Genomic DNA, 17,102 nt, shown 5'->3' with positions numbered 1-17,102 from the left:
CTATCTGATCAGCTTTATGTACTTCCCCTTTTAAAAATTTGTGCATACCTTGCAAAGCAATTTGAAGCAGTACATAGGATAGTCAATTATACACAGCTGTCTGAACACAGACTTAACGTACAGGCCAGAGGAAAATACATTGATAGGATGGGATTTCGTCAGGATCAAACCACTGAGATACTGTTTTGTCACAGAAGGTCAGGAAGCTCGTCAATATTCTAATCATTTCTCTTCCATGAATACAAACTAAGTAGCTTGATGATAAATTGCCACTCCCACTCTAATTTCTGAATTCTAAAGCATATTTCACATCTACAAGACATTTTAATGGGGTACATAATATTAGACAGAATTTCATGTGTTATTTCTCTGCCATTCAAATGGAAAAACATTAACAGTCACGAACAAAGCACACTACCAACAATCAAGATCAATTTTGTTCCACAGAAAGATGAACATGAATGAAGGGTGCCCTTCTTCCACACCACTGGTGCAGTAAACTGGAAATTCTGCAGCAACTTGATAAGAGCTTAACTACAAAGTCTCCCGATTAAATATGAAATGAATAATACAACCAAAACAGCAGCTTTTGTTTAGAAACTGCATTCCCATTGTTCAAGAACTCCTTTTGTTTTCAATGCGCTGCATACGCTGTAATTCACACCACACTTGATACCAGGACAACATTGTTTTTTCTGACAGAACAAGAGGAGTTACCATTCCTGCCTGTAAGGATCAAGGAGGCATGTTGGGATCAAGGCACACACTGTAATATCAGTATACTAAGCACAGACATCTAGGCTGTGTTTAGGATTTATCGTTAACATCCTACTACTAGGAACCATAAAGCTCACAGCTTTAATGTATACTTATGTTAATACATATACGTACATATATTTTGCTCAAGGCTGCTGCAACTATCCCTATATAGGCATGTTTTTCCCTAAATTATTCAACTATTCACTAGAAACTAGCACTCCAAACCTTGTGTTCAAATATGCTTCTTCTGGAGCTTCCAGCAGTGCTAAAGCAATTAGGATATTCCTACATGAATATCCAAATAAAGATATACTTCTTGATATTTCAGGAAACAGCAAAAAATGTTAAACAATCATCATCAAGAAATAAAGTTTAAGAGTATGTGATCTAATGTCTAAATTAAGCACTAACTATTGACTTTATGAAGCTAAGAAGTTTTCAGGAAAAAAAAGATGATTATTTGTTTATGCAAATGGTTCAAGAGAAATTTCAAGTTTAAATTCCCTATTTATATATATATATAAATATATATAACAGCTTAGTCATTAGGAATGTCAGCACAGCTTGCCATTCCTATAAATATTTAAAATTGACTTAATCTTATTGTTTTTTCTTATTAATTTTAATTCTGAGGCTTGTTAGGATTAGTCACTCTAATATCCCTGAATTTGGGGATTACAGAATAGATAAGGTACATACCAAAAAGGGATGTAGTCAACTGGCTTACAGTATATTCAGCAAAGCCTTGCCTTACTTTAAGGGGAAAGACAGACTCACATCTTGAGCTTACATTTCCCAAGTCTCACAAAACCAAAAGAGAAGATACCAATAATGGAATACTTCAACTTCGCTCAATAAATGTATTTGGGGATGTGAAACAGTAAAGAGGTTCAATGCTCACATGAAATGCAAGGTCAGGCAGGGCCAAGCTGTTCACCTAAACTATGTTTATTGTTCAAAGTTAGATTTTCTATTCTGAGTGTGCAAGAAGAAAGGTGATTTTGTCCTTTCCTAAGCTGAATACTCAAGGGAAGAGAAGAAACAATCGCTTTCAAGAAGGTTCTTCAATGTGTACCAAGTCCTGTGGACAAAAACACAAAACCACACAAAACAAAACAACAACAACAAAAAAACACTTCAACTACCTAAGAAGAATGTTTCTGTCTAATTGAATTAAAGATATATGTTTGCTTCTCAAAAGTGATTTTTACAAAAAGCTTTTCAAAAACAAATTTAGTGCCTCCTCCCACAAAATAGCCCAGAGAGGTTTTCTAGCTTGACCTTACAAGACACATCAGACAAGAGAACCAGAAAGAAGGCATTTAGCCTGCTGTATTAGAAAACACAGCACTTAACAATGTTAGATAAGAAAAAGAAAACAAAAACCAAACTCCCAGGCATCTAGGGAATTTCTAAATTAGAGGAGAAGCACTTCCAGTGGAAGGAAGTTTCAATAATGCTTTCACCACAAAGGAAAGGGGGGTGGGTGGAAAACAAAACTCTTTTTAACATGGAAAAAACCTACCGTTTCTTGACAAACAAAGCTGGGACTTTTACTGTCTGCTGAGAAATAGGAAAAATCATAGGTAAACGTCTTAGTTCTTTCTCTTCCTGTGTCTCCAGTACCACCCTCTGGTATCTAATAAAAAATAAAGAGATGATACAATACATGCTGATGAAATAATTAAAAACATTTTATAATAACCAATCCAAATGCAATTTTAACATCAGGCTACAGACATTAAAACAATCGTAATGACAGGTTAGCCTGCTTTTCTAACAGTGAAAAAATTAGCAGTAGATCTATCACATTCATAAGTAATGATAATTGTGTTACAGGACAGCATAGCAGGAATCCTTTGGATTTTAGCGTACTGCTCCAAGCAGTATATGCTTGTCACAGTATTTATGTTTAGTTAAATCAATCCTGTGTATGAAAAACAGATTATATTAAGGGATTATCCTACACTTGTAGTTAGCAGGATCCAGAGAGACCTTTGCACTGTGAACAGCATTCAGTGAGAAGCCATAATTAAAATGGCATCACGTACCTGCTACTTACATATATCTTGCTCAAGACTTGACAGTTCGCAATATACTGCAGCAATGTTCACAGTTATCTGAATCTGTCCATCTAACCAAACTACACTGAAATTACTTTTCATATATTTGTCATTGGAAGCTATCTTGCAAAAATCTATTTGCTGTGCATGATTTCTCCTTCTGGCAACAGAAACGTTAAAATACACCATCAAAATATTATAGCAAGTGATAGGCACTTTGGGTTTAGTTCATTTTCATGGAAATTCTCAAAGACTGCTTCTACAGATGAACTGAAGGTTTAATAGCTACTGGGCGTGTACTTTTCTTCTACCATAGGCTTTCTTCCAGCTCAGTAATGACCAGAAAAATAAACATGAGACACGTCCTACAGTTTAGTTAACAGAAAACCCTGGTACAGAAAGAAACAGTTTAATCCATTTCACCTAGGGATTACTTCAACACTCTATTTCCAAAACTAAGGGCTGTTCTCTATAGTGTCACGAGCATCACTGATTTGTCCATATTTTGGCAGCTATTTGGTGAGAATTTCCTTCTTGAAATTGTGTTTACTCACCTTTAAGTTGGTGATTGTTGTTTTATTTTTCTCCATTGAAATAATAAACTTTGCATTGAGGTCTTTCTCCCTGAAAGTAAAAACGATATTTGAGTATGTTACACAGAGCATATCACAATCATCCACAGTAATATTTCTGTTCAGTAAGTTACTTGCCACAGTCAATCAATCAAATGAATCCATATTTGACTGTTGTGACCAATGTCTATTTTCTTTCTATGGATATATTTGAAGCACTTGGCCTTGCCTCAAATCCAAATCCTTTCACTCAGGACCAGAGAACCAGCTAGGGGAAACCTACTTCACAAGTTTGACTCCGCAAGTCAACTAAGCGGTTTGTTCTCAATTTGAAGTAGTCTGATCCAAAGGTCAGTGAAGTCAATCACGTGGCTCTAAAAAATTTTGAAACAGAACATTGCAAGATAAACCCCAGCTCTTACCATCTTAGTACCCGTTCACCCATATGGTTTAGGTAATAGGGACTAAATATTAGAAGCACAAACGCCCAGTATTTTAAACTCTTAAAAGTGGGCACCCAATTTATTTTTGAAATGTGATACATGGCAGTGTAGGAGAGAGGCTCTACTACCAAAGGTGTGTTACGCAGGTTTGCTGCCTCCCATAGCACGATTCCAGGAAGAAAAGCAGTCTATTTCTGCAGCAGCGTTTTCATGCACGCAGATCTGTATCTCAGCATTTGTTTCTGAATGTTTTCAAAAGTGGCACAAAAAGTTGTTAGCTGGGTGTCTAAAACCCGCATGTATCAACCTGCTTGCTAGAGATGGGATTTCATCACACCTGGCCATAAAAGCAATACAGGCTGCTTTTGAATGACAACCTCCTGTATTATTAAAAACACACACATAAAAAAAAAAAGAAAAAGAAACAAGAGGAAGATTGCTATACATCATACAAAACCTTGTTCCCCAAATGCTAACAGACACGCCTGTTCCAAATCCATCTGCTAAGGCACCTGACAAGCGGGTACTGCTGACTGGTACAAAAGCCAGCAGAGGGCTTTTAAAGCAGCGATGTGAGGCTTTACCATATTGTATGGCATCTCAGCAACTGCCAGCTATCCACTTACACCAACCTAAAAATGAAAGAGAAACTTCTTCATATTAACAAGAGAACTGAGTTTGGGCTTTTTAACATGACTTTTTCCTCTCCATGGTGTGCTGGACCACCTAATTCTCCAGCGTTCATCAGCTGACTGTGAAGTCACCCTCTATCCACAGCCAGTTTTCTGGCAGAAATTCTGAAGAAAAGCAAAGCCTATTTTAAAATCTACATTAATGAATAAAGATTAAGCAAATAAAAGTGCTTACTTAAATATCAACACATTAAGTTATTTTCTAAGCTAATAAAATATATAATTGTAATAATTGCAGCAATAATTATACAACTGAATTTAGATCTACCAGTGAAAAGCATTAGAGGCATACTTTTAGAGATGCCTCTCAGTCATTTCTAAGTCATCCTCATCATCTTTTACTAGGTCTAAACTTAAGAGACTCAAATACTAAAACACAGCTATGGGTAATAAACAGGGAAAGGAGAAGTTTCCAGTGGTCCTTTTTAGCAGGAAAAAGGCTTGGACAGAGCAGTAATGCAGCTGTGCACAGCTCCTGCTCACCCCACCTCCACCCCACACCCTACCTGTCAGTAACTAATTGCTTGGAGAAGGTGTAATAAGTAACTTGGCCCAATTAAATGGTCTATTGTGTCACAAAAATGTTTCAACTAATTAGCAACCTGCTTCCTCTAGGAAGTTTGGAAGAACTCCACGTGGGCAGAAGGTTGTGCCAGAACTCCTACTGTCTGTCTGGGCTCCGTCATGCTTGAGGTGGCACAAGGGGAAACAAGAAGACGTGGCTGTGCTTTCTTTGCTGCACCCAGCTGGCTCTCCACGTTACCAAACCTACAGCTACTCAATAATGAAAAGCTGAAGAAAAATCTTTAATGTCTAATACCCATACATCAGCCGCCCACTGTTCTGACAAGCCTGGAATCATTAATTTTTATGATAAGAGTGATAGTAAATATTATTGAGGAATAATAATATTAAAAAAATATATTATTTTATTATTATACTAAATATTATTAAGGAATAAGGATTCCAAAGCCACAAAAATAAATAAATAAAAGGCTAGTTAAGCACCAGCCAATAACAAAAAAGAATTTTGCATTTTTATATGGGAAGGGAGAGAATGACCCGAAGCAGGAGTGCTGTTATCTGAGTCGGTGAGCCAACCTGAAAGAAGCAGGGTGCATTGGCAGGAGAAAACATTCGAATCAAATACTAAAGCTTCACTTTGTTATCGGACAGTTGAGTATGATTTATTGAACATAAGGAGCTTGAGAAGATCCCATAAAAAAAAAAAAACCTGCTTGCCCACCACCAGTCACTTCCAGGCAACCATTTCACGCAGCTCAGAAGGGGCTGAATCCCTTTCAAAAAGTTCTGATTGCCAGTTCCACCCCATTTAAAAGTTCAGGCTGTAAGCAAGTGGAGTTCAGTTTTAGGCAAGTTTTAGGAAGAGGCCCTGGCTGCAACCAGCTTGGCCCGGAGGCAAGCACCAGCCGATAACCAAAGGCGCTGCCCCGCAAGTCCCACACCCTCCATAACAAGGCGATGTCGAGTGGCCGGCTGGCTGCCAAAACGAGTTCCCAATTACTGCTTTGGTGGCAGAAGATGACTTGTTTCCCCTGAAGCCCGATCTGTTTGTGCAGTGGTGTTTCGGGCCAGCCTGCAGGCACCACGTGGAGTTCCAGGATCACAAGGGAATGAACCGTGTAACCCGTGATCCCTTGGCCCCAAACCAAACGGCAGTGTGAGCAAGCAGGAGAGTTTTTTGGCACAGATCCCAGGAAATCCATCACCTCAGTGCTGCTACTGACCCTCTGCTACTGCTGAATTCAGCTAGCTAGTCAGCTCATAACTAAGGGAAAGCGAGAAGAAGCCATCAGAAAAAGCTCTTCAAATAACACCGTCACTCTATTTTTATATAAACCATACCAGCATCAGTACCGAGACACGTTCAGAAGAGCCTGCGTACATCTCTTTTAATGGGATAAGCTGATAAATGCTTCAGTTGGGCAAAGCTTCAGCAACTCCTCCTTCTGGATGAGTTAGGAAGAAGTGCCCCAACCTGAAGATGGTTCAGCAGCCCTGTCAAAACACAGCAGCTTCGTGGAACAACCTGCAATGGAGACACCTCTAAAGGGAGTTTCTTTCCCTCAAAGTCACTAACAAGGGAAGCTTTAGGAAGAATCCTGTTACAAAGATGCAAAACACCTTTGGTCTTTTTCCAAGCTCATCCTTAAGGTCCTTCACTGGAAGGTTAAGTTATTCAAATGGTGGCTTTTTAATAATCTGTTCTGTATTATTCAGACATCAGAGCATTTGCTATAGCTTCTCCTGTCAGAAAATCATGATATGATTTCCATTAAGTTGATGCCACGGTGATCAGTTGTGACTACCGTAATACCCGACAGACATGACTGAGAAAAAGAACAGAAAAAAAAAAAACAAGATGTGTTTCAGCCAGGGGACTGGAGGGGAAAACCAAAAAAGGACAGGACAAAAAGTGCCATCAGTTTTCTCCAGCACAGTGTTTCTAAAGACCACTTCAGCAGGCCTCCAAGGCTGCACAGACAAGGACACGGATACTCCCTGAATTGCCTGCTGAGCATCTGTGTCAAAATGAAGACAGGGCTTGTAAAATACGTCTTGGAAATTCACTTTACTGTAGACATCTAATGGACTACCTGTTGGAAAACGGGGTTATCAAAGAGCAAGCGTGTGATTTTGTTTTTCAACTACTCAAAAACACCGTCTGAGCGCTTGTTAAAGCAACTCAACCATGCTCAATGGCTTTTCTTTTCAGCCAAGTGCCTGCTTCCTACATTCACACTTGAGGCACGACGTTACAGATTTCCTATCTTACCACTCTGTTTGTTCACTGCCCAGGCGTATTTCTGGGCTCACGATGGGAAAACATGAGGGCTGCTTCACCACGATTCGGGAGAATTCAAGGTAGATTTAACTACAAAACAAACACAATGTGTCACAGAAAGAACTTGGCTTGTTCTTGTAGCTCGGTAACGCGCAGACTGTACGTTGTGCCTTCATGTCTCATTGACTTGCACAGACCAAGAGCACTTCCCTTTGTCTGGGGAACTCTTGCAAGGAGAACATTCAATTTAACTGTATGCTTTAAGATGTCAAACAGAAAGCCCACTACACAAGGATGTTTTTGTTGCTTTCTCTAACTACAGGAAAAGTCAGCACAAAGTAAACTATCACACAATTTCCAGTTTTCCTTTTGTTCTCCAGAGGTTTTTGTTTATTAGCTTCCTCAATGCTTATCGAATCATTTTTTAGAAAGTGCATTTTCTTTAAACGTGTTTTTTTAAAAACATATATAGGTTCAGATTAAGAACAAATCTGGAGGTCCGCATAGGAAACATCCAATTCAATCCCAAGATTTTGGTGGTTTGAGTCACCGGTGCCACATGACAGCACCCTGGGGGAAGGTTCACTGGGGGAAGCTCTGCTGACTTCCACCGCCTCCCATTTTCTCTAAACACCACAACTTCATCACCTTGGAGACCTCTACCAAGCTGCCAAGTCTGGATGACATCAACCAACAGATTCAGAAGCTGTGACATGGGAACCGACGGGCTGCACGACATCTTCTGCTTCACCTCAAGCAGCCTGACAAGAAGAAAACAGCGGAAAGAAAGGAAAGAAAGGAAAGGAAAGAAAGGAAAATGTCTTTGTCTCAGGAAGACAAAGACATGATACACATTCTTGAGACTTTAAAAAAAAAAATGCAGCAGTTCTGTCATGAAGCCCATTTTTCTGTGGTCAATGTAATCTTAATATTTTGCTAGTGCAGACTGCTGGCTTAAGATGATAGCCACATTCCCCTTCGCGATACTACTTTATAAGAAGAGCTGGCAAACTTTGCAAATCATTAAAGGAGAGCTCTGCCACTCTCGGCACATTTCTTCCCACAACACAGCTGAAACCAGAATACCAAACTCAGGCACAGAGAATGCAGAAACAGGACAAATACTGTACAGCTCCCGAAACAGAAATATTCCCTCTGTTTCTATACTAGTACACACGGATCAGTTCTTGGATGAAGGACAACCTAGATTAAATGCCTGTAGCCATAACAATAAATTTCACCAACAATACTGAAAGGCAGTGGTTTAATCTACAGCAGGAAGGCTCTCCTGGAAAATGAACGTGGGGGTGTCCTTGCGCTGTCTTGTGTCCAGTGATACCTCGCTTTCCTTGGAAAATTATGCATGCTCATGGCAGCACCTACAGACCGGTCACTGCATTAAATCGTGTGCCTGACCTGCTCCTTACGTTTGTTTTTAACAATACGACAGGTAGACCTCAGGCCTAGCGGGTATCCACATAAGCAAATTTTTAACCACTAGCAACAGTCCTGCCTGGCTCTGAGCTGCGCACATGTGGACCCCCTCTTACACCTCTCTGTTGGCACTCTAGAGGAAAATGCAGCAAAATCCCTTATTTAGCAGAAGCAATGTAGACTAACCTCATGCACCATCATGTTGATTTGACATCTTGGCATTTTGTTGCCGTTATTATGAAACTATAAAGTTTCTCTAGGACTTGGATTTTAGGCCGCATGTTACTTTGCTTTTAATATCCTGTCTCTTCCGATTCCTTCTGTTGTTACTGCTGCTGTGCCAAGTCATACAGACAGTATTGACTTAACCTCTTGTGTACAGAAAAGCCTGATTCAAAGGAAGCAGATTGCTTCCCTGCAGTGTCCTTGGCTTTTGGGGTAGGGGGTCCTCTAACTTGAGATCCAGAACTGACAAACTGTGCCTGACCTCACACATCTATTAGGCTCCCAAGTAATCCGTAAGGCTGTTCTTTGGTCACTCTTTCCCTTAGCCGAGGCACACACAAGCAATCTGGATTGAAAAACAAACGACTTCAGTTCCACAAGTACAAATACCTTCCAACCATCAGCATACAGAGAAATGGCTGGTGCGATCCAGGTTTCCGTGTCCCTCTGTTGCTTCATATTTACCATATCAACTCTTTGGAGGAAAGCCTTCATAAAGCCAGTATTTGAAGTGTCTGAGTGTTCAACAATAAGAACTTCAGCCCATGGGCAATTAAGATGCCTACTGCCATGTATGCTCTCCTTCTGTTAGATAACTCTGAAAAACCCTCTCTCAATAAATAACCCCGGCTTTGTATTTATAGCTGCTGCAAAAGAAAGGACTTTGCTCTTCAGTTCAGTCAGCTGTTCTCTCCAACAATACCTGCCTTTCAGAGATACTCAGACTTCTGAGAGCCTTCTAGTCCAAGAGCTCAGTTAGGTTAAAACAGCTGAGTGCTAATCCCATTTATTCGAAAATCGGTCTTCATTTCAAATAAACAGAGCCTAAGAATCCAACAGACTCACCTTTCTCTTGCTTTGTTTCATTAGGAAGGTTACAACACAGAGACTCACTGCCCTTCTCTGCTGGTCTCAAGGAGCTCTCAACAAAAAGCAGAGTCTGAAAACATTTTATCGTCCATCATTTTAGTGATATAACATGTAGGTAACCTGCTAATGTGCTCGGTAATACTGAATTCAATGAACTAGGAAATGCTGTTCTAAAGCCAGGCTTTCAAGTTCAAAATGCTTAAGGTCATAAAGCTTTGGGGGGTTAGAAATTATAAATGAGGGCAGTTGAACCATGCTGCCACATGTGCCCACACTCCTGCTGTGCTCCGGTCATGCTGGCACTGGAAGGTCTTTGTTCCTTCGTGCCACGGAGGGCAACAGAAGGAACAAGGTGGCGATTGTGACAAATCCCCCAGGCCTGAAAAACTTCGAAGCATTTGCATTAAGCACCGAAAAGGACAGAAAAACGAGCCCACATCAACAGAAGCTCTGTGTGGGTCTCCTGTTCTCTCCTGGTTTATGCAGGCTGAGCTGTGGGGCGCAGCCGTTAACCCTCCAGGTAACACGAACACAGAGCTGCGCTCGAGCACCTCCCGCCGTGTCCCGCTCACCTCTCGCTTCGCCACTCGCTGCTGCAAGGATAAAGCTCTGCGGCTGGGGCTCTCCCTCCCTGATACACCTTGCGTTATCGGTGAAAATGGCAAGATGCTGCTGGAAAGACGGCGTACTTGGTTTTGTTTTGGGCCCGTGTGTAAGGCTGTGCCAAAACCCCCGCAGAGGAAGCCACAGGCAGAATGGCAGAGGCAGGAGCTACTTAAGTCATCTGCATTTAGTCTCCCCTTCCCATTCATGCCAGATCACATCCTATAATGACTTTCTTCAAAGGAATTAGCTCTTCCCAACTGCCTGGGCTTTCGTTCCCCTTGGGAGATTGTCTCTCCCACAACCTAAACTATCTCATTAGCAGTAATTCCTTAGATACAGCTTAAGCTGATGCATCTTTAGCTTCAATCCATTATTCCCAAGATACTACGAAGAAGCCATAACTAAATATTTAATTCCTCTTTTCAACATTTAAGCCCCGCAAATATTTCCAGATTTGCATCTCCTTATCTATTCCAGCAGTCATAACGCATGAAGTACACATTTAGCTCGACGTTTTTTGAATCAATGATTCCAGTCAGTTTTGTTAAGCTTTTCCCACGTAATTCAGATAATGAGCTTCTAGAAACTGAATTTAAAAAGGCGCCGATGCAGGGGCTCACTGGGAGAAGCAGAGAACATAGCTTCTGTTTGGTCACATGAGCTACGTGCGAGCAAGAGCTGAACTCCGATCACACTCAGAAATTAACATTCATCAGCTTGCTGAAGAACTTCAAAGATTAACCATCGAGGAAAAGGGCTCAGAAAGAAAAGAAGAGGAAAACAAGTCACAAGCCACTGATGTCCGAAGACCACATACTTTAATGCAGGTGAGAAGTTCTGAAGAAATGAAACACTGGAGTGCTGGTGTCTGTTACCGCTTGCAGCCCTAAGTTTCAGCTTGCTTCAGCAGCGCTGACATTTTTGATTGTGGAAAAGCCTATTGAGAGTCCGACGAGTTTTTCTAGAATATCCTGACCTGTGGCATCCCAATTCCCTGCCAACGATCATCCTTGCTGTTGGCGTCTCTTTGGCATTAATTTCTCATCTTAGCAAAGGCCACGCTCATTAGACCCCACTCCATCCAACGCCACATTTCACCACCCCTTAGGAAACACGTGGCGTTTGCTATTTAAGCTCTCGAGGAGAGCAACTGTTCTGTTTGACACTTGCCAAGTTCTCTCTGCACTACTACGACACCTTTGGCATTTCCCCCCCAACACTCACAGCTGCTGCTTCTTCTGCTTCTTCTACTCCTACAGGGCCAGGGCTGAACTCCACATCTACTACTTACTACCTTTAAGCCAAAAAAAAAAAAAACAAAAAACAACAAACAAACCACAAAACCTTAAACCATAACCATATCCCATGCTACTATATTGATTATAAGACTTCTGTCACCTCCTTCTTAGTTTTGCCACCGATGATGACCTGAATTCATGACAATTAATGACAGAGGCAATGCTCTGCTATGAGCAAACTGTGATTTCTAAATGTATTTGCTCCAACAGGAAATTCTCCAGCCTTGCCCCCATTTTCAAGAGGTCTGCTTGCAGCCTTATAACACGCCTTACTACATCCTGTCCTCAAGCATAATTCCCTTCGCTGACATTTCAAGGAGCCCCACAACACCAGCACCTCTGTTTCCCAGCAATCTCTGTTAGCTCAGCTGCACGTTGATTCCAGGATGACAGACAGCAGGAACAGTCACAAGCTGCCATCACTGAGCCTTCCATCATCTTTGAGGGCATTTTTACACTTATAGAAGTCCACATCACCATTTGCAGACGCCTGAAGAACTTGTGGTCTCTCCACGTCAACCCCACCTGGGGACCTGACCGAACCTACAGGGTATCATCAAGCCACTGCCTGGCTTTACCCATCTGTTTAGTTGCTTCATTGGGGTCAGTTAAAAGACAGCAATTATTAGGGACAGAAGATGCATACGCTGTCAACTGATGCTCGTTTCTCTGGTTCTCCAGCTCTCCCATGATAGGTCCTATGACCTATCCTGAAAAGATGAGCATGACCACGTTGTAGAATAAAGCTCTTTCTACTGTTTGCTTCTCTTGAAAAGATGAGATAATAAATAGAAAATAAAAACATTCCTTTACATGCTGCACAAAACCACTGATTTTTTTTTTTTCCCCAAGATCTCTTAGTATCAACTTTACCTGATACGAGAACTCAGATTTCAGCCTACACCTTTACGCACTGGTCCAACACTTACAAAAGAAATAGCATACCGATGATGGGCTGTACACACCCCCTCCTCCTTATTTTCAGGGAGAAAAGTGTCTGTCCTCTCGCAACCTTCCCGAAGGAAAAATCTACTGGAGGTTCCAGATTTTGGATATAAACAATGGCAAGGTGGAAAGTCACGTTCAGAACAGTTAGTTTGTCTTGCCAACCTAGTATCTAGGTATATTTTTACTGGATTCACACTCCCCCACTGACAAAGGCTGAGGCGAGACAGAAGCACGCTCACTCTAGGCACACCAGAGCCTCACCTGTCCTTATAGATCTTTCAACTTCTTTTTATAATGGGGAAATTGTACATGACAATAAATGAAGTCACAAGCACCATTGTTACAACAGAAGTTCAAAGAGTTAACATAAGAAATAGCAAACTCTGCTTGCTGACAAATGGCTTATCCTCATTGGTACTGTAGTTTAAGAAGCGATGGTTTTGCACCACTTGGCCATATTTAAGCTCTGAGTTATGCTTCTCCTATCGCCCTGGTGCCTCTTAGGAACCACAACCGGTGAGCAATGCTCAGAAACAGACCCAGCAAAATTTCACCAGGCACTTCAGAGACAAACACAGGACTTAACCGTTGGTGTGCTTCATTCTAATCATTTCAGCTTTTCTTACTCTACCTGCCATACTGATGTTTTACATATAAAGATGGAGTGTTTTGATAAAATAAATTCATGAAAATGAAAAATACCCACAGTAACATGTATTTCAGCCAGAGCAATTTATGAAGAGACACCAACGCATTCCTCTCTTCCTTGCATTAGAAATCCTGTAATATATTCTCCATTTGTATGTCGTGTGTCTCAATTCCAAAAAGCATGGATAGCTAGGAAGAACTTTCACACTCCCAATAATCTCCCACATAAATCACTTTGAAACATAAGGAATACAAATCGCGATTTCTGCTGGCTCTTAGTTGTTTACTTGTTTATCACTGCTGCCACTAAAAACACTCTAGTCATGTGTTTCTTGTAAAATGAAGCCCCTCATTTTATATCTCGTCCTTTGCAGTGCTATATTAATTGGAGCTGTTGAAAACTCTGCTACTGATACTAAGGCTTCGATTGTGCAAGGAGTTATTTTTAAAAGATAATAAAGTGTTGGTCCTATACATCCCAAGGTACTCAGACTCCAGCCCTTAAGCCGTAGAGTTACTTAGACTTAACCGAGAGGCGTAAAAATGTAAAACCAAGAGGGACAGCCTTATGTGTAATGGCTAACATACAGCTACAGCCTACATGACTAAATTGTCAGTACTGGCATGGCTTTTAATCCACACAAATCCCAGAGCCACACAAAAGCCTTCTGTAAGCAGTAAAACATCTTCTGTGTCTCACCACTATCAAACATAGAAGCTGTTAATCCTCGTGCAATACCTGTGAGCCACTTCAGGTTGGAGAGCACATCTAAGGAGAGCTAAAAATTGATCACTTTGAGAAATCAAATCGGAATTCCTATTCCTTGATATCAGAAATAATAACAGAGCTGTGGGAAAGTCTACCAAGTTCATTTAAATAAATGTTTAAAAACATTGACAGCACTGGATAACCACAGGATCGTTTAGGTTGCAAGGGACCTCGAAGTCCCTTCCTGCCATGGGCAGGGACACCTCCCCCCAGCCCAGGTTGCCCAAAGCCCCACCCAGCCTGGCCTTGAGCACCTCCAGGGATGGGGCAGCCACAGCTCCTCTGGGCAACCTCTGCCAGTGCCTCACCACCCTCCTAGTGAAGAATTTCTTCTTTATATCTAACCTGAATCTACCCTTTTTTAGTTTAAAGCCATTCCCCCATTGTTGTACCCCTACACCCCCGACAAGGAGCCCCTCCCCAGCTGTCCTGTAGCCCCCTTTAGGCACTGGCAGGCCGCTGTAAGGTCTCCTCCAGGCTGAGCAACCCCAGATCCCTCAACCCGGCTCCATAGGAGAGCTGCTCCAACCCCCTGAGCATCTTCATGGATAAGTACGCAGGAGGAAGAACTTGCTGCAGTGCAAAGCCAGGAAAGGCTGTGTATGACCTTTACTTAGTTTATTCAACTAATTAAATTCAATAATTAATTTATGCAAACGCAAGAAACAGATAAAAAAAAAAAAAAAACATTAGAAAAAACAGAAAAGGTTTGTTTTTCTTTATTACTTCATGGCCAAACAGAACGGACCTGTCAGGTATAAGAAAGTGAGGGGCATAATAATTAGTAATATCAACTCAATTCTTTCAGATACCACTCCCTTTATTAAATATCAAAACATTTTCTCTTAGACTTCTAATTTTCTCATAGACTTCTACTCTATGAAAAAAAACTAGCCTTAAAACCTGCTGACAGGTTTTTACACGTTTTGTAGAGTTATTACAATGTCAGCACAAACTGAAAGACTGTCACTGCAATTGCTTGTTGAATTAGGGAAAGCAAAGATTAGATGGAGACTCACGAAGTAACTGAACTTTCTAAGCTCATGCTCACAACTGGCTTCAAAGCAGTAACTGTAAAGTAATTAGACACCACTTTTATTACATTATCCAGAGATACAGTCAAAAACCTTTGAGGTAACCTCTGTGTGACCAATTTGGGATGTTAACTGTTTATAAAGGAATGGTCGAGAGCTTTGACGGTGACACTGAAATGAATGAACTCCTTCCAAGTTAAGACAGAGAAAGAGAACAACAAAAATAAGTCACTGGAGCAAGTGGAGCAAGGAAAGGAAAAAAAAAAAAAAAAAAAAAAAGGATCAAAGCTTGTCATCTAAGCCATGGCACAGCAAGCAATCCCAAAACAACCCCCGCCCTGCCACATGATCCATTCCAAGATCCGTGTTCATGACTTATTACACAATTAGCAGGGGTATGACACCACACAGTGCAACTGCTCCATAATGCAGCAGTCTGAACAACTGTTCATTAACTCAGTCTTCTCTAATTAAAAATGACTCACGAAATAAGTTGCATTATATGACTAAGCTTAGAAGAAACCAAAGCAAATTTACAGGCACACATGAAATCAAATTTAACCCTATACAGGATCACGTTAAAGATTTCGGAAGGGAGCACTGCAGAATGAACACCCCGTTGGGAAGTCCCTTTGAGCGGGCAGCACGGCTCAAACCCTGCCGTGCTTACAGCAATGACCCATACAGCCGAGCACAGCGAGGAGAAGACACAGAGGAAACCAAGAAGGAAAACCACGACTGCTGTCCCATCTCGGGGCTCATAACACCTTCATGACTGCAGCAGGACACAGCAGCGGGCGCCCAGCTTACAGCACGTGCTGGCAGCACCAACTTTCCAAGTCTTCCCCACGCATACCAACCAACTCAGCTATCTCACTTAGACTAAGTTAAATCGCACATCCAAAGAGCCTCTCTCTTGCTCTGGTGGAGGAAAAGAATGACAAAAATTCTGTATCCTATAATTTTGCCAAATGTTTACCACACACCTAACGTTCATATCGTTAAGCATTTCTCCAGTGTGTCCTGTATAGGTCTAATGCCTCCCTTTATGCATATTCTTTAATTGTTTGATGGCTTGCCAGAGCCGTCTGCTGTGCTGCTCAGTGCCAGGTGGAGCAGCTGCCGTGCACCCAAAAGTTGGGGCTTCAGAGCAACACCCCTGGCACCGAATCCAGCCTCCTGGTACCTACCGCAAACATCAAGCACCATCCTGTAAACGGTGGGGTCTGGGGAATGCTAACAGGGAGCCTCTCCACTGCTTTTTTGGCACAGTCCTGTAAACTTTCAGAAAAAAGACGCTCCTCTGCAGCCACCCCACACACACAGGGTGCCGGTGCCCATCTTCTCAGCTTGCTGCTTTGACCGCAGCAGGGCTGCAGCCTGCCCTGCTCCTCGCCCCTTCCTTCCCTATCGCACCCCAAGCTAACTTCACCTAGGCGTGCTCTGACCCGCTCCCACCCGAGCTGTCCCCTCCTGTGGCACCTGCCAGAGCCCTCCCGTGTCAGAGGCTGCCCGACACCAGCCCCCCTCGACCCCCCTCCCAGGCCGGCACCCACCTGCGGTTCATGGGCCGCACCCTCACGGCCACCTTCACCGACGCCATGGCGCTGCCGCTGCCGGCCCTGTGCCGCCAGGCCCCGGGCAGGCCGCGGCCTAGCCCATGTCGCTATGGCGACGCCGCCCTGCCCCAGCGGGCCGCTACGGGGCCGCGGCGGGGACAAACGAATGGCGGCGGGGCGCTGCCGCAGCCCGCCCTCGGGTGGGCAGGAGGAGGAGGAGGAGGAGGAGGAGGAAGGGCATGGGGTGGGGAGGAGCGGCCCCTAGCGAGGGCCTCCCGCTGGGAGACGGAGGGCGCCGTGGCGAAGCTGTGAGGGCAGAGGCGCGGTGGTAACGCGGGGGGTGCGAAGCTGCCCGCCACGCTGCCCGCCCACGGCT

At 42.7% G+C, this 17,102-nt stretch overlaps 1 protein-coding gene across 4 annotated transcripts in view; it reads right to left on the bottom strand.

Annotated features, from left to right (window-relative positions):
* KIF16B (kinesin family member 16B) overlaps positions 1–16,893 on the bottom strand; it is a 138,037-nt gene extending 121,144 nt beyond the window's left edge. For all 4 annotated transcript variants that reach the window (XM_084284586.1, XM_084284584.1, XM_084284585.1 and 1 more), the window contains exons 1-3: positions 16,724–16,893; positions 3,377–3,446; positions 2,285–2,398 (exon numbers count right to left, since the gene is read on the bottom strand). In XM_084284586.1, the coding sequence (XP_084140712.1) occupies positions 2,285–2,398; positions 3,377–3,446; positions 16,724–16,770 (231 nt within the window). In that variant the 5' untranslated portion in view covers positions 16,771–16,893. The remainder of the gene's footprint in view (positions 1–2,284; positions 2,399–3,376; positions 3,447–16,723) is intronic.
* Between the last annotated feature and the right edge of the window lie 209 nt (positions 16,894–17,102).

This window comes from Netta rufina (genome assembly GCF_964035555.1).
Source record: "Netta rufina genome assembly, chromosome: 3".
Lineage (NCBI taxonomy): Eukaryota > Metazoa > Chordata > Aves > Anseriformes > Anatidae > Netta > Netta rufina.
This window is presented reverse-complemented; position numbering and strand designations above follow the sequence as displayed.